At 39.1% G+C, this 22,702-nt stretch overlaps 1 protein-coding gene across 1 annotated transcript in view; it reads left to right on the top strand.

Moving 5' to 3' along the window:
* Positions 1 to 22,702, top strand: part of IL17REL (interleukin 17 receptor E like) — a 47,481-nt gene that overhangs the window by 4,590 nt on the left and 20,189 nt on the right. The window contains exons 2-4 of the mRNA XM_075026785.1: positions 14,707 to 14,734; positions 20,468 to 20,617; positions 21,414 to 21,523. Of these exons, the coding sequence (XP_074882886.1) occupies positions 14,707 to 14,734; positions 20,468 to 20,617; positions 21,414 to 21,523 (288 nt within the window). The remainder of the gene's footprint in view (positions 1 to 14,706; positions 14,735 to 20,467; positions 20,618 to 21,413; positions 21,524 to 22,702) is intronic.

Raw genomic sequence — 22,702 nt, 5'->3', positions numbered from 1 at the left:
TTACAAAACTCTCCAGTGTTCCTCATTATTAGAGCATCTACCACCACATCTTTCAGGAGAGGTGGAGATGGAGAAAGCTCTGCAATTCAGAACTTGCAGAAAATGAAATGGTGCCTCTTGGTTTTTTTTTTTCTTTCTCATTTCTCCCTTCCTCAAGAACTCTGGAAAAAGATTGCAAGGTCTGGAAGGAGATAAGCCACTCAAGCAGCAAGAGCAGTGGCACTACAGACAGTCATGAAAGTTGGGGGCACAAAATTAACAGATGTTGGAACTGGACACAACAAGATGTCCTGAAACTGACACACAAGGCAGTGCTAGAAGCTTCACCACCTTGAGACGTCAACATAAGTATGTGCAATCAGTACCTGTAGCAGGAGGTAGATATTACAAAAAAAAAAAAAGATATATAAGTAAGCTCAGCAGGAGATGGAAGCAGCTGACCTTTATTATTGGCAGCGAATTTTAGCACACAAATCTTTCTCAGCCCTCATCTTAGGGAGGGAAGGTATCCTTCAGCTCCATTTGAACCCAAAGCTCAGTGGTGAATATTGAGATTTGGGAGTAGGTGCTTTCCACAGTTGCAGAATATTGCTGTCTGACTGACTGCTTTGTAGGTGGAATGCCTGTGCATGGGAGAGAACCAGGGGATGTTCAAAAATGAGAAGGAACAAAAAGAGGTTTTAAAAGACTTCTTTCTAAGGATAGCTTTGGATACTCTCCTGGCTTTTTGGCTCAGCATTGAGAAGCTAGGCCTCACTCCCAGATAGGTAGGTAATTGGGACCTAAGAAAGGAGTTTCCTTCTATGTCTCACTGAAAATCATTTGATTTCTGGGACCTATGAATTCCTATGCACCATGCTGTGGCTACCAGGCTGTTCAAACCAGGAACCCACATTTGAAGTTCTATGTTTTGCCTTACCATCATAGCTGGAAGAGATCCCTAGGTTTTGTATATCAACTCTGGCACAGATGTTTTCAGTGTAGTTTTCATACTCTCAGGGAAATATTTTTCCTTGTAAAACTTTTTTTTCTGATTTTGTTAACATTTATGGGCTGTTTTTGAAAGCCAGGAAATTATTTGCCACCTTAAAAACACAAAACAGAAAATATACACCAAACAGCACTGTGTTGCTGAGGAAGTTTCAGACCAGCTCTGAACTACTTGGCTAGGAATGATCACAGAACCGGTAAATTCATGTATACTCAGATGTGATATGGACACATTGCAGCCCTGACCCTGCCTTTGCAACTGTAGGAATTCACTGGGCCAGAATTTTCTGAGGTCATGAATAAGCTGGAAAGTCACAGTAACTAATGCTGAACACTGGAATAGATTGCCTGTGGAGCTTATAGAGATCTCCGCACATGCTAAGAAAATCTCTCTCACATATGTCTCAGATAAAGGTCATTCTTCCTAAGGCAGAAATGTAGAGTAGAAGGTATCCTGAGTTCTTTTCTAACCCTAATAGCTCTGCTTTCATTCATCATTTTCTCTTTTGTGGGATCTAAAGATGGTCTTTCAAGTTAGATTTAACTTAGTCCTTTGGAACAGCCAACAGTCAAAACCTGTCTTGCTGTATTGCATATCCTGCCCTTTCAGCACACAAAATATGGGACTCACCACAAAAACTGTATGGGATGTACAATCTCATTCAGGAAGTGTCTATGCAAAAATGAAGAGAGTTTTAGTTTTACTTTTCAAGTTATCTGTGGCTCTTTCTCTTGCAAGAAAATGTTTCAACTTAGTTGCTTTGAATATGTGTGGTAAATCTCAATAATTTCTGGAAAACTGATTGTCTTGGAGTTGCCTCTACTTGCCTGCATATTTTCAGAAAGTATGAATCATATAAACAATATTGTAGAGTACTAGATGTGCATTCATTGTCTTTTCTTGGAAAAACTTTGAGGAAATAGAATTTATTGCAGTTAATACATTACACTGTCTCCAGTTTTGTTTTTCCCTTTCATCCCTACATATGCAAACTTCCTTGATCTTTTTCCCACTTCCTCATCTCCCTGACCTGCTGTTCTTCCTTCCATGACTGCAATGACAGTTTTCTCTATTACTTTTGAAATTTTGATATCTTTGTATTGTAATTTTTCCCCATTTGTGGTGTTTCGTTTTTTTTAATTTATTTTTGCAATTCTCATTATAGTATCATGCTTCATGCTTAGTTTTGGTCAGTAGTATGTGTTCTTTTAATTTTTCCCCCTCATTTTCAATATATTCTATTTGTATATGATATAATAGAATAATTTTTACAGCATGGTCACATCTGTGTAACCATTCAGTCTGCCTTTGTAGCTTTGTTTCTCTTCCACTTAGGGGGAAAAAACCACATGCACTTTTTAGGGGAATGTGTGGCATAGGTGGTTTTCAGTGAGTAAGGGCTATCATGAAAAATGATGGGTGAAGCAACATATGAAGGTACTGAACACTGATGGGTTTATTAAGCTGAGGCCATGCCCAGGAATTATTGTTGCCTCTAGGGACAGCAGCGTGATTGGAGAGTCAGGTGAAACAATGCTGCTGTTGTACTGTTGGTAGAATCCTGCCTCTTTGGAAGCCCTTCTTTTGGACCTCTGCCTCCTTTAATTGGACGGTGCTAACTTTAGGAACTACAGTACGTGGAAGATACACAAGATAAAGCCAAACTATATGATTATTCCATAGTTTGTTTTTTTGTTTTTCTCCCCCACACCAAACCCCCACAAAATTATGAGTTACCAGTAAAAAGAGAAATAGACCATGTGATGATTTTTCGAGTACTTATTTTTTATTTTCTATTTTATATGATTTATTATTCCTTAGCATTTCCAAATTTATTCATAACTAGATTCTATATCAGTTATCTCAAACTGCAAATGTTTCAGCTGGAATGCACCATATAGATATTTTCAGTAGGGCTTTTCTACATGACAAATTTCGAACGTTTTTTAATTTTTCATTTTTCATTTTTCAATTTTTCACACTGCTAGCTCTTTCAGGGAAAGGTGTTTTTGGCTTTTGTTGCTCTTGATAGGAGAGGAAAGGCATGGGGATTCTGGTATATGCAGGGATTCTGGTATAAGATTTCTGATGTAGGATTAAGACTTTCAGATGCCATAATAATACAAATATGAATAGTTAGGAAATAATCCTGTCTCTCAAAAATTTTCAAGTATACAGCTGCAAAAAAAAGGTTTTCATCTACAGGTACTAAGAAGATTTTCCTCATTTTGCTGTGGCTAGAGTGTTTCTGTAAGTCAAGCAAGCACAATTAGGGCTAGTCAGGCATCTTTGTCATTAAATCTTTAATGGAAGCAGTTCCTTAACTGATACTGTGGCATCAGGAAGGAATGCAGTGGCCTCTCAGGATTGCCATCCGAGACTACTCTACCACTGCTTCTAGCATGGCCTGAGGGATCATTTGTATGACCTTACATCCTTACACAACAACATAACAAGCTAAGGCTGGAATAAAACCAAAGTCAACATTTAAAAATGTTTCTCAGCAGAAAGAGCTATAATCAGGGGTAGTTCCAAGTTATTTACATTTGAAATTTTTCTCTGTGTAAGGAGAAGAGGGAGAAACACCATTTTTATGGGAGCTACAAAAACCAGAAACACGTGCTCCTGCTTTTCTCTCCATGGATTTGAAGGGTGTCTCAGCCCTGACACATGGCCTCCAAAGTCTTGAAACTTTTATAAGAAATTATTGCCAAGTGTGCTTTGTTGTTCTAAATTTTACTATGGCTTTATGATCCATGCTGGCAGCGTTGGGATTAGCAAGTTCATTTTTGTTTTTAAGCCCCTCCACCCCCAACATTTCAGGATAGTATCTGTGCAACATTCATGCATTCTATGACCCTGCTCCTTTCCTATGGTTCCAGGTTATTAAATACAGATTAAATGGAGATCATGAGAAAGCATTAGTGACTTGTCAGGGCAGCATGAGAAACCTGCATGCTCAGCATGGTGCTGCCTCAAGTTAGGCAAGGGAAAAAGTTACGCACTGGGTTAGACTGATCTTCACTGGCTAAAGCCCAGGCACCCGAGTTATGAACCAGAGTTTGATGTTCTCTCTTTAGAGTGGCTGCTGAGAGCCACTCTTCCAAAGTTTCAACTTCTGGGTTTTCTCCTCGTGACTGCTTAAAATAAAATGTAAGTAAGTGGCCTTTGAAGTAGGAAACAGATCTCCCATTTGAATGTTGAAAGCACTCAGGTTTAAAAATCACACTGCATCTTGCCTGTCCTTCTCTCAGACCATCGCTCTTTCATTTCCTCTCTAAACAATATCACTGCTTTGACAGGGGGCCTGGGAAACCCTCTCATTTACTGGGCAGTGTGGCAAACAGACAATTTAGGGTTACGACTGTTTCAGGGTAATGAGGGTGTTGAACCTGGCTGTCCCTTGAGGTTAGGACTTGATAGCTGGAGCATAAAAGCTGGAATATGCTTTCCTCTTCTAATATTTCCAGTTTGAAAGAAAGCTATGCTGGGGGACGCAGGTGTCTCACAGGTGAGCTTTGGCATGAGCTGGATGTCATTCTAGCTTCGTTCTGGTCATGAACTAAACACCAAACTACATGCATCCAGGGAACTTTCAGATCAGAAAGGGAGGTGCCTAATAAGCTTAGGTGCCTCCAGTTTTAGGTGCGAATTAATAGGGTATTATGGTATCATGGTGTTTGGCTGAGATTACCACAGTTTGCTTAAATCATGTTTCAGGTACATAAATCCTCTTTTAGATTTGGCTGACTTAATCTTATTTTGCATAAAAGCTGAAGTTTGTATAGTTGTATTGGGTCTGCGTGGCAAGGTTTCGTGGTAGCGGGGGGGCTACAAGGGTGGCTTCTGTTAGAAGCTGCTAGAAGCTTTCCCTTTGTCCAACAGAGCCAATGCCAGCTGGCTCCAAGATGGACTCGCTGCTGGCCAAGGCAAAGCCAGTCAGCAATGGTGGTAGTGCCTCTGGGAGAACAGATTTAAGAAGGAGGAAAAAAAACCTGTTGCACAACAGCAGCTGGGAGAAGGGAGTGAGAATATGTGAGAGAAACAACCCTGCAGACACCCAGGTCAGTGAAGGAGGGGGAGGAGATGCTCCAGGTGCCAAAGCAGAGATTCCCCTGCAGCCCGTGGGGAAGACCACGGTGAGGCAGGCTGTCCCCCTGCAGCTCATGGAGGTCTATGGTGGAGCAGATCTCCACCTGCAGCCTGGGGAGGACCCCACGCCAGAGCAGGTGGTTACACCCGAAGGAGGCTGTGACCCCGTGGGAAGCCCGCGCTGGAGCAGACTCCTGGCAGGACCTGTGGGCCCATGGAGAGAGAGGAGTCCATGCTTGAGCAGGTTTTCTGGCAGGACTTGTGACCCTGTGGGAGGGACCCCACACTGGAGCAGGGGAAGAGTGTGAGGAGTTCTCCCCCTGAGGAGGAAGGAGCAGCAGAGACAACGTGTGATGAACTGACTGCATGCCCGTTTCCCGTCCCCCTATGTCACTGGGGGGAGGAGGCAGAGAAAATCAGGAGACTCAGGAGTGGAGTTGAGCCCAGGAAGAAGGGAGGAGTGGGGGAAGGTGTTTTAAGATTTAGTTTTTATTTCTCATCATCCTGCTCTGATTTTGACCAGTAATAAATTAAATTAATTTTCCCCAAGTTGAGTCTGTTTTGCCAGTGATGATAATTGGTGAGTGATCTCTCCCTGCCCTTATCTCGACCAATGAGCCTTTCATTATATTTTCTCTCCCCTGTCCAGCTGAGCAGGGAGAGTGATGTAGTGTCTTTGGTGGGCACCTGGTGTCCAGCCAGGGTCAAACCATCACAATAGGCAAAAAGTTTTTCCCCACTTCCATCTGATTCAAAGTTCATTCAAATCAGTGGAAAGAGTTTCACTCAACCATAGTCCTTCACACTGTGTGAATGTGAGCAGGATGGCATTTATCACTTATGAAGGTCACAGTGTACAGTGAAGCAGTGTTCTGCTCCTGGAACTGACTCTAACATAAGCAAAATGAGTAGTTGCTTAGAGCAAGACGGTGAGGGCTTCACCATCTATGCCAGAGCACTGGAAAGCCAGGCCTGCAATATATTCCCTCTTTTGCTGAGCAGTAGTGTTAGGAAGTGTGAGAAGACAGTAACTGGAATAGAAAAAGTTCTTCTGGCCACGAGAAAAATAAGTATTTCCAAAAGAAAAAACAACTGCCTCCAGCAGCAGCAGGAGGAGCAATTCTATCCTGGAGGGTGTCTTCTCGTAACGTTCACTTCAGTTCTTGTTTTTTTTTTTTTTCTTTTTCCTTCTCTGTGGCAATCTCACTTCCCACTGGTTCCAGTCACCTCTGAGGCTGCAAGTCTCAGTGCTGTCAGTGTTGCTGAGGGATCTTGACTAAGTTTTTCTGGTAGCCTCTTCTGTGCTACAGAGATCATTATACCTAACCTCAAAGCATGGGTTATCTGTGGTTGTCTGGAGACCTTGTGGAGTCTATGTCCTCCAGTTTTTCAAGAAATGGCTAAAGTAATGGCTGACTTGATCTGGTGTTGGTGAAAGTACTCCTTCTAGCAGGAGGCTGAACTTGGCTACCTCCAGAGACCCCTTCTGCCCTAAATTTCTTTGATTCCATTTTTTCATCCTCTGTATGAGATCTCCAGTCATTCATTGAAATAACCATTAATGCTGTGTTAGAATGTCCCTGTCTCATTGTTAGACTAGAAGTGCTGATTTGGTAGATTAGTTGTCCTTTCAAGTAGCTGAGTGGTCTGAAATTTTTGACACTCTATGCATGGGATGATGCTGATTTATACCAGCTGAGGGTATGGCATTCAAAGTGCATTTTAATTTTACTTTGTCTATTGTATGCAATTTTGTTTTGTTAACAACTTGTATTAATATTTTAGGAAACGTGACATCAAAATGATTGACTATTTTTTAAATTTTTTTTTATTTTATTTCTTAAATAAAGAAGCTAGAGCATACTGTTGCTTCAGGCAAATTCTGCTTCTCGTCCTGGAGTTGAAGCATACAATAGAACAAGCAGCTTTTATTTCAGATTGTCATAGCTCCCTTTGGTCCAATAAATTTGAAAGCAAGTGGTTTGTATGTAGATCCTTTTTGTATCACAGCATTATTTTTACATACAATTCACTTAAAAAAAAGAATACAACGGGGGAATATTCTTCCCAGTGGTGAGATTTCAAAGCAATACTGTTTTGACATCCACTTATAGGATAAATGCATGTCACTGCAAAGAGTTCCCAGAAATATAGTTACTGTGCTGCCAACTCTTTCACTTGTTCTGTAAAAGGGATACAGCTATGCAGCCACAGTAATGGTCAGAAGACGTTATATGCCACATGCAGTCCAGCTAAAATATTGGAATAGGATTCCTCTGCATCAGTACAGTGCAGGAGGAAATACATACTGACTCGAAGACAGAAATCTCTGTTATACCTGAATAGTAGCATGTAAACAGAAGGACAAAAATCTAAGGGGCCTGAGGGTCTTGTGTTAGTCATGTGCTCCAGTTGTCCTGGTTTCAGCTGGGATAGAATTAACTGTCTTCCTAGTAGCTGGTACAGTGCTGTGTTTTTGAGTTTGGTATGAGAAGAATGTTGATAACACACTGATGTTTTCAGTTGTTGCTAAGTAGTGTTTAGACTAAAGTCAAGGATTTTTCAGCTTCTCATGCCCAGCCAGCGAGAAAGCTGGAGGGGCACAAGAAGTTGGCACGGGACACAGCCAGGGCACCTGACCCAAACTGGCCAGCGGGGTATTCCATACCATGGGACGTCACATCTAGTATAGGAACTGGGGAGTGAGGGCAGGGAATCGCTGCTCGGGGACTGGCTGGGTGTCAGTCGGCGGGTGGTGAGCAATTGCACTGCGCATCATTTGTACATTCCAATCCTTTTATTACTACTGTTGTCATTTTATTAGTGTTATCATTATCATTATTAGTTTCTTCTTTTTTGTTCTATTAAACCGTTCTTATCTCAACCCATGAGTTTTACTACTTTTTCCCGATTTTCTCCCCCATCCCACTGGATGGGGGGGGAGTGAGTGAGCAGCTGCGTGGTGCTTAGTTGCTGGCTGGGGTTAAACCATGACACCAGTATTACTGAAGTGCTGCTAGACTGTAATGGAAGTTTTGGCCTTGTAAGAAACAGCAGGTTGTGGAGGACAGTGTCCATATATTCATGTATACACGTGAAATGGCAAATGGTGCAGAAAACAAAAATTGGTAAAAGGCTATACTTTAGACCACTGTGTAGCCTTACTGAAGATTGTCCAATAATCTTCAATAAACCAAATAATCTCTTACCTGTTTATTGATTGTCAGCTCACTGTTTAGTTGAGAGCACATCAACATGGTGTTTACACAGGCAGATGTTGCCTTGCTCTGTTGGACACAAGCCAGCTCTCATCCAAAAAGTGTGTGGCCTCGTTAGCACTGTGCTGAGCCTGAGCTTGATATCCCACTTCTCAGTAGTACTTATCCTCTTAGGTTCAGCAATGCACTAATGTGATGGGATGTTTTTTCTTCAGCTTGGAATACACCCAGAGAGACTTGGAGTTGGATAATGCGTAGGCGTGACTCAGATGTTTTGGTTTTAGCATTCTGTAAAAAAAATCGAGCAACATCCAGGTGCTTTTGTAGAAGCAGTAGTTCAAAGTAGTCCAAAATAATGCTTTGCTGTAAGTTCAGGTGCCTATTTCTTTTCTGCATGGATAACAGTCCAGATGTTTCCTTCTGTGATTGCTTAGCTGATCCCATTGCACGCTGTTCACATGTATCTGATCACCACATTGTCAGTAGAAGTTGAAGAACAACATTGTGGTTTGCCAAAAATTAAAAAGGATCATCAGTAAGATAGTTTTACCTTTGCAATGAAAGTAATTACACATGACATCAAAACCAATACAGATGGTCCTTCTGAGAAAAGGTCTTTTGGAGACACTGTATCAGCAGTACTATGAATTTTTAACAGTTATAAATTTTCATAGTATGAGTATTAATCATTATAATTCCTCTGGTTCTCAGTAAATACAGCCACAATTTTATTCAATTTCCAAGTGTGTTCTGTAGGCCTATTATTTTTCCTTTTCACCCATTTCCAATAACATGCTTTTTTGTGTAAATACTTGACCTCTGCTTCCTTACATTTGGTAAGATAAATACAGTAGTTATCTTTATAAAAATAGAATGAGAAAACTTGTGTGAGGTTCCAATCCCCACCAGCATCAAGGACATGTAAAGTGCAAAGCCATTATCTCCTTCGCATGTGAAAATAGCTCTGGAAAAAGCTAAAGCATAGTCAGTTGTTTCCAGCTGTGAAATTCTCCCTAGATGGTTTCTGGGACTGTATGTCTCTGTGAAAGAAATTAGTCATTTGTTGATAGTCTGAGGAGCTCATGATACAGCTCTGAATCCTCTCTGTTTCCATCCAAAGTTCTTAAATTGTATAGATCCATGTCACTTTGACTGTGGCTGTCCACTGCTCAAAGACCTTTTTCTTTATGGAAGCGATTGAGATCACAGCATTGTCAGGTTTTTCACTAGAGGCCATGAGACACCATTTAGGACTCTTATGGCCCAGCATCTGTAGGCTCTTCCTTCCATGAATTGAATGGGGTGAGCAGATGGAGACCAGAAGGCTGCTGCTGGGTTATTTACAGAGAAAGGGTTAAGTAGGTCCCTCTCTGTATTGGAAGATATGACATGATTGTGCTGCTCCCAATTGAGACAAAGAATATCACCACTTTACAAGGCAACAAATATACCTTAGTGGGAAATTGTCTTCAGAACTGTGTGTGGTTCTGGTCACTCCATTTGGACAGATGCATTAAAGTAGAAATAGCTGCTGAGAAGGGTGATGGTAAGAAGGAAAGCCAGTTTTATCAGGGAGGAATAAAAGAACTTGGCTTTCATAGTCTCGCAAAAAGCTGAGAAAAAGTATATTACTGGTTGTAGGTAAATGGAAATTAAATTCCAGGGTGGAAAGCATCTATTTAAATGAAAAGATAATGGGCACAATCAAAAGTCAATACAAGCTAACCATTATTGTGTTTATGTTAGAAATCAAAAGATTTGGTGCTGGCAGAGAACTTGGCTTCTGGATTAGTCTTGGACGTCGGAGCAGTGTACATGAAAGGCTGACTGATTTTAAAATGAATCTTTACCAGTTTTTGAAAGGGATTAGATGATGTGGTACCTATGGTTATCAGGGGACTAGACCCCGTGATCTGGGAGATCTTTTCGAATTGTGTGCAGAATAAGATGGATTTGTGCCTCGACTGGGAATCAAAAATAACATGATTAAATTCATCATCTTTATCAGCCTTTTGGCTACAATTTGAGCACTTTCCCTGTGTTGTAAGAATATGTACAGTCCCATGCTTAATTTTAATGGTGGTCAAAGAACAAAAATTGCTGGAATAGAGGGAAACATCAGAATATGGTCTTGTTCCTTTTTCTCTGCCCTCTCTGAAAGTTGAATCTAAAGTAGGAATGTGGGTAATAGCACTGCCACTGGGGATCTCTCAAAAGGGGGAAAAACTGTTCACTTTACATTCACTGACTTTAATGTAAGCACCTTAATGAATGAATGTTAAGTGTCTGACAACCTGGTCCCAATTAAAGAATACATTTTAAGGCATTTTCAGGCATATTACTATTACTTATGGAGTTGTGGAAGAGCTGCCACCAATTCTTCTATGAACGAGGTGCAACAGAGCTAACAGGTAGACTGTGAAACCAAATTTGCCTCAGACTCTTTCCTGCATAACAGAACATTCAGGGAAGAATTTCCACAAATCTGTGCTTGATTCAGTGCCTGGAGATATGAGAGGAAATGGGAAGCAGATCTAATCTTTGTTTCTTTTCCTTGGCAATTTTAGTTCATGAAAATACTCTCTGTGCCCCGAAATCCAAGTCTTCCTCTGCTGATCTCACTTTCTTCTCTCTACAGTCTTTAAACAAAACAAAGTGATATTACAATTGGCTTAGATTGAGAAGAAGTTGCTGTGCTAGATAAAAAGTTGGCACCACACCTTCTATTCAGAATGCTGCACGTTGGTGGTGTCTGTTCAGATAACCTCTAGCTACAGTTGAGTAATACCAGAAATGGGGAAAACCCTAGGGAAATAGGAAAATCCCTAACTGTTTGTGCATTGTGTAAGTATATTTTGCTTAGGCTCTTTGCCCAAGCAGATATGAATCAAAGATGCTCTCTGTATAGGAGTAAAATGTACTATCGTGTTCAGGATCTTATTTTTTCATAAAAGACACCCATGGCATTTGTGAAAGGGGAAGAAAATTTCCATTCTGGTTTTAGTGTGGTATGTTTTTCCATTGCATTCATCACTGAAAATTCCTGAAAACAAAAGATATAGAAAGTGGGAGAGGAACTTGGTTAATTTATTTGAGTTCTTTGAGACAAACAGTCTGTTTTGACTATTTTGCAAAATGATTATAAAAGAAAATACACACACACACCCCCCCTTGGTATTGTAAAATAAAAAGAGACACTAAAAATAAGGAATTGAGCTACGACCAAATGCTCGCTGTAACTGGCAAGTGTTTATGCAAATGTTTGATTATTTATGTAAACCTTCCCAACAAATCCTCACTCAGAAAAAAACAAGTGCCCAAGAATGACAAAACATCTTCCTACCAGAACAAAAATCACTGATAGATATGTTTCTTTTTTCCCAAGGAGAAGATGAGAAAATAAATGCAAGATGGTACTGGAAAGTGCTCAGATGGTAGGATTCACCTGAGCAATAGTGAAAAATGATAATTAATTAGGATAGACTAGAAGGTATAGGAGGATTTCTGCATCATCCCACAGTCCCACAGAAGTGGGTGGGATTTTTTTCATGTTTGTAACTTAAGATAATTTATTTACATACAGTTTGCTTTTTTCCAGTGTCATAACAGGGGCTCCAGAGCACTGGCCTTCTTTAAGTAAAAGGCTGAATCCTCTGCGTTTTGTGAGAATTTTGTCATTTACTTCAATGTAATTTTTGCAGCATGATTGCAACCAGAAAGAATGGTTAGAGAAGTTAGTTTAAAGATGACGGTCTAAGAAATTTTGACTGACAATTGGGAACTTCTCAAGCCACCTAACCAAAATATTTTCAATAGTCTGGCTGCAAAATAGGAAGTTAAAAATACGGAAGTAATTTGCTAAATTATCAACCTCATGAGAGATTAATTTCTTCCAGTAAGCAGTGGCTCAGCAATCACTTGATCCAACAGTTAGGTTTGCTTACCAAGAAAGCTAGCTCCCTAACTCACTCGCTCAATTTTTTTGCAGTAATTTTGTATATTTGTCTGTTCTACTCCCTAAGGACATGGAGAACCTCAAATAAAGAGACTGAACTCAAATTGTCCTTCTGCATATTCCTGCAGGGTTTGATTAGAAATAATTCAAAATCAGGGCTTTGAAACAGCAGTTAAAATTCCAGTAGTTTTATATGAGCTGGCATGTTCCATTTCTATTGGTTTAGTGTTGCACTGAATTATTCAGAAAGCTATAGTCTTCTTTCTATTGATGAATGTGCATTGGGAGAATCAGCAAACTACCGATGAAGCTTTTTTTTGGGGGGGAGCAGAAATAATTAATAAATGACAAATATTTTTATGAACATGTTACAGCAGAAATGAGGCCTCATCAGTTACATTTTTCAGTCCTTGAGGGGAATTTGAATAATTTATGAAACAATTGAAATAGAAGTACTTCAGTTTTAGAACAGTTATGTAAAGAAGTTTGATTTCCTTTACAGAATCATAGCATAGTTTGGGTTGGAAGGGACCTTTAAAGGTCGTCTAGTCCCCCCTCCCCTGCAGTGACCAGGGACATCTTCAACTAGATCAGGTTGCTCAGAGCCCCATCCAACCTGGCCTTGAATGTTTCCAGGGATGGGGCATCTACCGCCTCTCTGGGCAACCTGTGCCCATGTTTCACCACCCTCACTGTAAAAAATGCCTTCCTTATGTCCAGTCTAAATGTACCCTCTTTTAGTTTAGAACCATTACTTCTTGTCCTATCGCAACAGGCCCTACTTCTTTGAGTGTTGATGTAGTATTGTGTAGAAACAGCCGAAGTAGTATCTTTAACAATGTCAGAAGTAATTTTTGTAATCTTCAGTCTATGAAAGTATATGAACATCTCTGTCTTATTATAAAAAGTGGTTTAAAATACCACCTTTTGTGCATCTGCACTTTTATGAGTCATAGTAACAAACGGCCAATTGTAAAAGATGACAGCTTAGCTCCAGAAATGATTATTAAAAATAAAAGTGCCAAAAGAATAAAGGAATGAGAACTAATACAGTTTGGATACTGGTCACTGGTTTTCTAAAGGTCTTCTTTAAAAACAAGCTTTCTAGCTACAAACTTAAAAGCAGCAATGAAGGACAGAAAACACACTTCTCGGGTACTCTAGGCAGCTGCCACAGGGTAGCTAACATGCTGTCATTTCTCACCTGCAGCAATAATATGATTTTGCTCTACAGCTATGTTTATGAGGAGGACAGAATTACCTGTGGACAAAAGCCTCATGGAAGACCAAGCAATAGTTATTTTATGATGTGCTAATGCTTACCCAGGCTGCAGTCTCTGTGTTTGTCTACAACTGGAGAACTTCCAAACGTCCACTGAGAGAATTTGCTGGCTCTAAAACTCATACATTGTTGGCTTATTGACAAGATCCTAAAACGTTTTAAGAAGACTGAAAGCTGCCAGTCTGTTTGAGAGCAGAGGAGACAAGGTGGTGCCTGCTTCTTTTGTGGGTGTGACAAAAGCATCTCTGTGAATAAGACACTGATTTTAAAGGAAAGCAAAGGAGAACATATATGCTGTATACAAAGGAATATTGGTATAAGTGCTATGTCAGAAACTTGTATGCCAGAACAGCATAAAACGGTATTTGCTGGCTAAGTAATGGTCTTTCTTTAGAATGTTATGCATAGTCCTCAAAGTAAGATTTGTTATTTTTATACTCTACAGAATTTTAGTGTGTGGTTAAGTGTTTATTTTACTGGGAAAATAGATATAGTCTGTCTGAAAGATAGCTGGAAACTTGTTAAAATCTCAGTGTCAGGTTCACTATGCCTCTTACAAAAACACTTTCCCATTTGAACATGGTAAGTACTGTGCCTGAGTAACTTCATCTTCAGGATTCTGAGCCAGATAGTTCTCAGAAATAAAAAGGCAAGTCTTATTTCTAATCTTCATTTGTGATTATTGTAATATTTCCTTCCATTGGCCTAATGTGATCTTCTAAAAATTATGTAATATTCAGTAGTGTTCTAGATGTCTTCCACTAAAAAATCACTTGGGTTTTTTGCCCTGGTATGAAGCAGTCCATTGTAAAGTCTGACAAAACAATAAATAAGCTATTGGTCAGTGTGAATGGTAGTACTTGATAAAATGATGTCTGTATTTGATGGAACTGTAGTACTTATAACAATTGCAGCTCAGTAGAAATACATGAAAATAAGGCTAATGCTGATCTTGTGTCCCCATATGTATCAGGCTGTCATATGCAGTAGTGATGTGCATTTTCACTGTATTTGAAAAATCTCTTTTTTTGTCTTGAAAATTATTTCTGTTGTAGACTGTGAATATGTTTACTTGTTTAAGGTATGTTTATATTTGTATACAATGATAAAGCAATATTTATTTTTATTGTTACCTCAGCTTTTATAATATTTTTGTTTCTGTTTGCAGGGGATTCATTGTAAAAGCAAACCTTCCAGTGAGTATATGTCATTCATGTTTTTACTACATTTGTTTTTGAAAAGTAAACATAATTTATTGCAGATAATATATCCACTTTCCTGGTGACACCAGGTCACTGTCATGACAGTATTTACCACCAGTTTGTGGTAATGTACAAAACATTGGAAATTGGTAGGCTCTGATAAATAATAGGTTAATAATGACTTTGCATTGTTGCTTTATAATTTTCCTTACCATAGATGGTAATTGGGAGAATTGCTTAGTCATTTCACATGTTTTTATTGCTTCTACTTATTATTATTGCCTACAGTAATAACATAGGCTCTTGAATTACCTGAACTCTGAAGCCTCCATCAATCACTCCTCCAGTGCACACAGTCACTTGACAGGGAGGTACGAGGCAGCTGCCTTGCAGGCAGTCCCCTCTGAGAGGACAGTCCTAGCTGGAGGTCCAGCTCTGAGCACTGCTTGTCTCCAGAGTGCCTTTCCTGGATCTGTGTGGCGGAGTCCACAGACAGGCAGCAACCGCAATCCTGAGCCACAAGCGTGTGAGATGCTGATGCTATGGTGTGGGCCGTGAGCTGAACATCAGCTGTGATGATTCTTGCTCTGAAAGCATGGTATTTATGGGACACATGTTGAGGTGGAGAGAAAGAACAAAGCTGTGGAAGGGATGCAGTTGAAAGTCCCATCTGAAAAAGTCTCTAGTCTTCTGCTGATGAGCAGAGCGAACCATCAGTGGCTGGTTCAAGGATTGTGAATGAATCTTTTTAGGATTAAGCAGCTGAGCTGCTAGTTATGCAAACTACGTGGAAGATAGAAGAAGAAACAGGGGCGTTGCCATTTGCTCTGCCTAGATGAAGCATGCCTTCATGCCCTCAGGCAGCACAGGCTGAGGAAACCAAACCCTTCAACCCTAGTCTCAAAGGGAAGGACACCTGCAATACTGTTGGTTATGAGTTAAAAATCTGTGCTGGGTATTACACAAATGCAGATCTAGATAGTGGAGACTCACTGCAGGTACCACGAGGTGGTGATTCATTCAACCCATTTTAGGACAAGGTGATTTATGTGCTGGGAGGGATGCGACAGGGCTTCTCCCTCTCTGTTGACTGCCAGAGGTGCTTAGATGATGGACGTAAGCTTAAACTAGATGTTTAGCTTTTAACTGGATATAGACATTGGGCGCTGAAGAGTTTGTAAACTGAAGATCCTTATCTTTCAAGATTATGTACATGAAGCAGAGCTAGCTGTAGGTTTTCAGTGCTGCCTGAAAATGACTTATCAGCTATCTTTAATACAAGTAGCATGTAGGATGACTCAGCCTTATAGGGGTGGTGAAAAAACATTTTTTTTAGTCTTCATCCTAATTCACTTGTGCAACAGTGGGTGTATACTAATTTCCATACTTCCTTTTCTATAGTCATTCTTTTTATTATTTATTATTTGAGGTAAAATTACCTTAAAAGACCTTAACGGTATAATAGAGCACCTTTGCAGTAGTCATTGCTTTTAGCTGCAACAAATAGATGACACTATTTCCTAGAATTTGCAGCTATCAGCTCAGTAGTATTTGGCAACATAGCTTTGACTCTGCCTTCTCCCTCCTGCTCTTCTAGACTCTTAGTAGTACATAAGGGCTACTGTAGTATTTGAAATGCACTGTAATATATCCAGACATTGTTATCAATATATCAATGATTTAAAAAAAGCCTTACATTCTCAGAAAATGTATTTGGCATGGTATATCACCACGTTGTCCCATGTCCTTGAAAGTTTGAAATATTTTCTGAACATACAACTGTGAAACTGGTCTAATTTACTGTGCATTGCAATCTATTGTGAAAGAGAGGCTGCTAGTCTGAAATTTAATCAATTTCATAATTGGTGTAAGTACTTTTAAGTAGTGAATTTTGGTATATATTAACTGAAGTGCACCATGTGGTTATCTTAGGAGAGCATATCTAGTTTGTTTATGAATTTTGTTGAATCATCCCAATGCACAGATGCAGCAGATACTGTGGTAAATCATATGCAAATAGGTTTGAAATGCTACTGTAATTTATACTCATGGAATGATGCTCCAGTGAAGCAATTTTAGTGTGCTTTAGATACGCTCAAAAATTTAGCACTGTCAGTATACTAGGTATTTCAGATTCTTACAATTCTTGTAGGGAAGAAATACCAGAAAAAAACCCAACAGTTAGGATCTTCTGTTAGGTGTTGGCCTGGACCTGTTATTAATGGGTTTTCTCTGCCATTTTTTTTTCTGTTCTCCAATTTCACCTTCTTGCCTGAGGCTTCAAATTATCCATCTAATCATTTCTATTGCGTATTCATTGCTCAGCTCTGGCTTCTATTATCCAAGTGTACATAAGGTGTGTTTTGCTGTTGTGACAGTTCTGGGTTGATTGCTGCATCATCAGATAAAAAAATAATCTGCTGTGGTTGAGCTGATGGCAAAAGTACAAGGAAAGTGTCTACATGCTGAATAATAAGCCTTGGCTTCTTTATGCCTGCGCTTATATGTGTCCATAATTAAGGAATCTTTTATTACAGCAACAATCCCTCTCTCATATAGGGCTAATTACAGTTATAATTCATAAACATAAAATTCAGGCAACATTTACTCATCAGATGGTTTGTGTAGCAAGATGTATCTTTATGTCTTCTGGGGTGTAGATCAAACTACTCGTGAGAAAAGGAGAGGTGTGTGTTCCAGAGAAAACTAACGGGGGGATTAAAAGATGGTAAGGTAGGAGTTTACTGAAGAATTAGTTAGAAATGAGTCTCATACTGTGATGATTTATTGCATGAAAATTATTTTCTGTCAGCTCTTCCTTGTATCCTATATTTATTGTGATCCAAAGCTAATATCCTCATGCATGATATGATCAATTTAAATTATTATTAATGAGCAGCATATTTTGCAATTGTCAAAATGTATCCTAAAATTAATGGAAAAAATCCAAAGTGGAAGAGTAATTTCATTTTATCCAGTGTATTACTTACTTGTTCTCAGTTTGAAGGTAGAAACTGTGATCAAGGAGGACAGCGTCCCTGCTTACGGACAGACAGTAGTCCCTAAAACTGTGTTTTATACATCTGCCTGATACTGATCCATTGTCAGTAACGCACATAGGTATGACTTAGAATTCTCCTGAGATAGTTCCAAGCTTGTGACATCTGATAATACCATACCTCAAGCAGTGGTAACTAAGGATTGAATTCAATTAAGTCATGACAGTCTCTCCTAAAAATAAGCAGCGTCAAATAATCTGGTCAAATTCATCCAAATGGAATACTTTGTAAAGAACTGTCAGATTTGACAATGTGTATATATACATATACATTGCTTTCCCCTTAAATCATTTCTACACAGACATGGGAATGGGCAAGATAATAGGCCTGGATCAAGAAAGTTACACCAACAACCAAGGAATTAAGCAGAAACAGTTGGTCCTGGGTACCATTTGGTATCCACAACTGCACGTCATACGATGTAGTCAAGAAAATATATTTTTGAGCTAAGAGAAAGAGCTAAAACTAATCATCACTTATCACATTATTACGAATAATTATCAGGTAGTTCTGCAATATAATAACCTCCCAAGTAACTGTGAGTGGATTGATTGGGTGTTGTACAATAACTCTCCACGCATCCTGACGTACCTTCAGGATTATTACACCACCCATTCTTGGAACATGGAATATAGTGTTCACATCTGGCTGCTGTGTACTGTACTTCTTAAGGCTGCCTCATCTCTGTGGAAACATGGTTATAAATTTTTCAAAAGTCAATGTACACCACTGCTTGTAAAGCCTAATTTGTCTATTTTGAATGATCAGTGTTTTTTCTTTGGTTTGCACAAATTGTTTTCTCTCATTGACAATATTACCTTGGATAATTGAGAGTTGACTCTACTGTCAGTTGAGGTGGAGTGTCCTTGTTTTTTCCATTCTTTTCCACTTGGTTCATATCAGCATATCCTGTTGCCTCCAAGCTTAATGGTACAAAACCAGGATAGGAGTGGAGATTCAAGTGTGAAGCGTTTGTCTTTTCTGACTTTTGATATGTATTATGCAGGACTTATTTCTCTTGATACCAAGTGTGAGGGCACCTTAAGGCCTGACAGATTCAAGCCAAGGCATCACATTTATGTCAGCCTATCTCCACGTCCTGCATGTATCAGTATCCAATCCTTGACAATGGGCTTCAGCTGCAACTGGACACTGTGAAAGTGAGGGTCTCATAATATAGAAAGAGGTCCTATATAGGTTAATACACTTCCAGTCTTTAAATTTAGAGCACTTTCCTTCATTGGAGGGGTAAGTAAGGGTAAGCCTTGTCCTTCCTCCTCCTCCACATCCTACCTTTCCTCTGTGAGAACTGTGGATGTCTTCCATGTGAGTCAGTGGGCATCCACGCTTGACAGCAATGCTTGGCTAGACATTGAGGGATGCATCCTTTCCTGATGATTTAAGAGTGTTACCCTGTATTTTATGGCAGCCGCAGTATTGTGGCACTGCTGTTTCATACTATGCTCTTCGCCATACTAATTGAACTCCTTCTAGGACTATGTTAAGCAGCATGACTCATAATAGTCAGATGTTTTTTTTGGTCTTCCAGCCTCTCCCCAGGGGGAGGAGAATGTGCAGTAAAATACTTTTACTTGGGTGTCTTTTAACTTTCATGCTATGGACCGAAGTGAGAAGGGTAAGAAATATTTCAAAGAAATTGCTATGATGTAGTTACAGCTAAAATGAGGTATGCTGCATTATATACTACAAAGCTAAGGGACAGAACACAATTCATTGGTTATTTGTTTTGATAGTTTCTTGGACTCTTAATTTTTGAGACTACAATGTATGTGAGGTAGAGAAGCCCAAGGAATGCATTGAGGATTAAATCCACTGTACCAAAATAATTCATAAATAACTAACTGATTTCTGGGCAGGACAGTCTGAGAAGCAGAAGGAGATGAAATATGGCTAACTGGTGAGATTTGCAGCCTTGAGACTGTTTTTTTCTTTTACATTAGCTTTCAGAAGGTGGCTGTGCAAACTGATGTCCTAAGGCTTTGGGATGACTAAATTTCCATAGGAAAATAAGATGAGACATAGTAGCTGTGTTCTGTGCCTACTGTTTACACTTTGAAGAAGGCCTGAATAATATTTATTCTGCTCTTGCTGTTCTGGTCTAAAGCAGAAGGAAATCCTGTAGGTGTGAGGGATTTTTCCATGACTAGGAATGCAATGGTGCCCTCTTGTGTGAAAGTGATATTTTAACAGCAATTGAGATCATCGGCCAGTCCTAAAATTAAAATACTACCTATGAGAGTGCTCACAATATACAGGTAATGGTTTTGAAAAAAAGTTAACGATTAGTCTAGCCACTATCTACCAGATCTGATAGTTTAAAAACACTATTAGTCTAGGTATGCTCTGCTAGCCTTAACTGTTAGAAGCATGATTCCTTCCTCTTGTGGGTTAACACTTCCCTAAGCCAGGAAATTTATTATCAAACCCCATCTGTAATGTCATTCTTTCCAATCCCCCTGCATTGCTAGTGAAACCAACTAGCTATGTGGGCCATGTGAAAGTCTTAGCTAAAGTACTGGCTTTGCTGAAGTCAGTGGTGATTTCCCTACTGATTTCAGTAGAGCTGGAGCTTCACCTTTGGTGCTTTCTCTCCCCCAGATATCCTGTGCACAATGAGATTTCTCTGTCTTTGTGTTTTCATTTTTAGGTGGCATTTTAAACAGCTTCTGCCATGATGCTCCTGCATCTTTTTCTTCTGTGGTACTGAAAAGCATGAAGATCTCAACAGTGATGAAATGTGTCCAAGGAAGTACATGCTCTCTACATTTAAACATTAAAGGAACTCTGAGTCTGGATGGTAGGAAGCAGAGTTGCTACTGAATCATTTCTGTTTACTTTTTATTTATAGCTGTTTGGCCAAATTTTGTTCCGTATTGCAATATTCGTGTCCAAGCTGTTTTCATGTAATTATATCAGAAAGATATTTTTTGTGAAAACATTTTACTGCAAACCAAGATAAAACCATGGCCCTTCTTGAGGCGATGAGAACTGAGATAATGAATTTGAGACAACTGAATTTTTACTTCCAACGTAATACACTTCACTTGTCCTCTACCAGTGTCTGAAGCATACTGCTGCCCTTTTCTTTCTCACCCTGACATGGGTGTGTGCACACGCGCACGCACACACATTATTTCTGTCTGCTCTGGTAATTCAGATGTGAATGACTTCCCCAGCAGAAGAAGAAATGGTTTATATGTCTGAAGTTACAATTCTACACTAAAATAAAATGAAAGCATTCAAACTTTTGGGGCATAGTCTATTTTTACTAACACCCTGCCATTCAAGTCCTTAGTGTGTTACCATTTAGATTTTTTCTGATATTCTTCACTCAGAGTTAATAGGTTTATTTTTTTAAAATTTGCATAAGAAGTTGCACAATTAAAGCTTTAATTTATAGCAATCTGTATTAAATCCTTCCTCCTACCCCCACATGTGTGTTATATATAATGCCCCTTTTTTAAACAGAGAGAAAATACGTGTGCCTTTCACTCAGAAGGAAAGCTTATGATATGGTATCTTTTAATTTATTTTTTGTTTTTCTTAAAGGTGCCTAAATTATATTTTTGAAATCTATTCCTAACTCATTTCAGAGAATATCCGTGGGCTGGAAATATGTTCTCTTTCACTGGACACACAGCAATCTCAGTGCACAAGTGTGAGATTTGCTAGAAAAAAAAGCAAGATGCTTAATGGAAAAAAGGTATACTCCCTTTTTGGGTTGTTTTTCATTTAAATGTTTATGAGCCTTTGGAAAAAATATACTTTGTATCTCTCTTATTTTTCTCTCTTATTGACTTTGTGGAAAACTGCGATGAAATGTATGCTTCAGCATTGTCAAATGAAACTCCATAACAAAATGTCCTTTTATAATCTATAAATTCAATTCTCCACCATTTTTGTACTTCTCCCACTTACCTTTTTACAAGAGAAGCTGCCTCTGCAAAGCCTAATTTTTGTATCAATTTTGCCAGCTTTCTTTTTGTGCCCACCAAATCGTGGGGAAGCTTTTGTAACTCCAATTGCTAGGAAGCACAATGCCACAGGGATTTTAAGTGGATACATATGATTTATTTAAGTCCAACCATGTCAATGGAATTCACACATCTAGAAGACAGCCAAGTGCCTAAGCACTTGTGCACATCTGTCCTAAAGTCATGGTAATAATTGCAACAACAGAGTACAATTTTTTTACTAAACTGAACCCAGAAGTATTTATTAAATTTTGCAACTGGGAAAAAAAAAACAACCAAAAACCAAACCATCCTTGACCAACTGTTTAAAAGACACAAATGTTTGCTTTCAGTTACTGGTGGGTAACTGTTATTAATGCCATACAAAATATGTTACTTTGTGTGCTTTGTAAATGTTATATTGATTGCACATGTGAAACAAAGTTTTCTCCCAAACTGCAATTGCAGTTTATGCTCTGTATTACTTGATGATCAAACATCCCTATAGGCAATGCAGGGCCAGCAATTGAACAATTGGTAGCTTTTAGAGTAAGGTAAGTTTATAGGCAAGACTCAACAAACATATTTAATGAAATTTTCTTAGTTTCAGTTCAGTGACTAGAATGGTGACATAAGATGTCTTTTACCTTCCAAATGCTTTGTACCAAATAGGAGTATATCCAACATGAAAACCTATATGAAATTTTTAATAGTTACTGCTATCAGTGAGGGAATGACCTGCTATAACTGGACCTCAACTTTTGTCTCCTAAACTACTTTCTCTCTCACAAACTGTTGCTGGAATGAACAAATTTGCTGAAGTTACCATTAAATGTTTAAACAGACTTTTTTTTCCTATTCGGCAAGTGTTTTTGCTTGTAAAATGCCTACAAACTGTAACTTTTGGTAGTATGAACTTTTGAAGTTCA

The sequence above is a fragment of the Buteo buteo genome, chromosome 4 (genome assembly GCF_964188355.1).
Source record: "Buteo buteo chromosome 4, bButBut1.hap1.1, whole genome shotgun sequence".
NCBI lineage: Eukaryota > Metazoa > Chordata > Aves > Accipitriformes > Accipitridae > Buteo > Buteo buteo.
The sequence above is the reverse complement of the archived record's forward strand: the minus strand, read 5'-3'. Positions and strand labels throughout refer to the sequence as shown.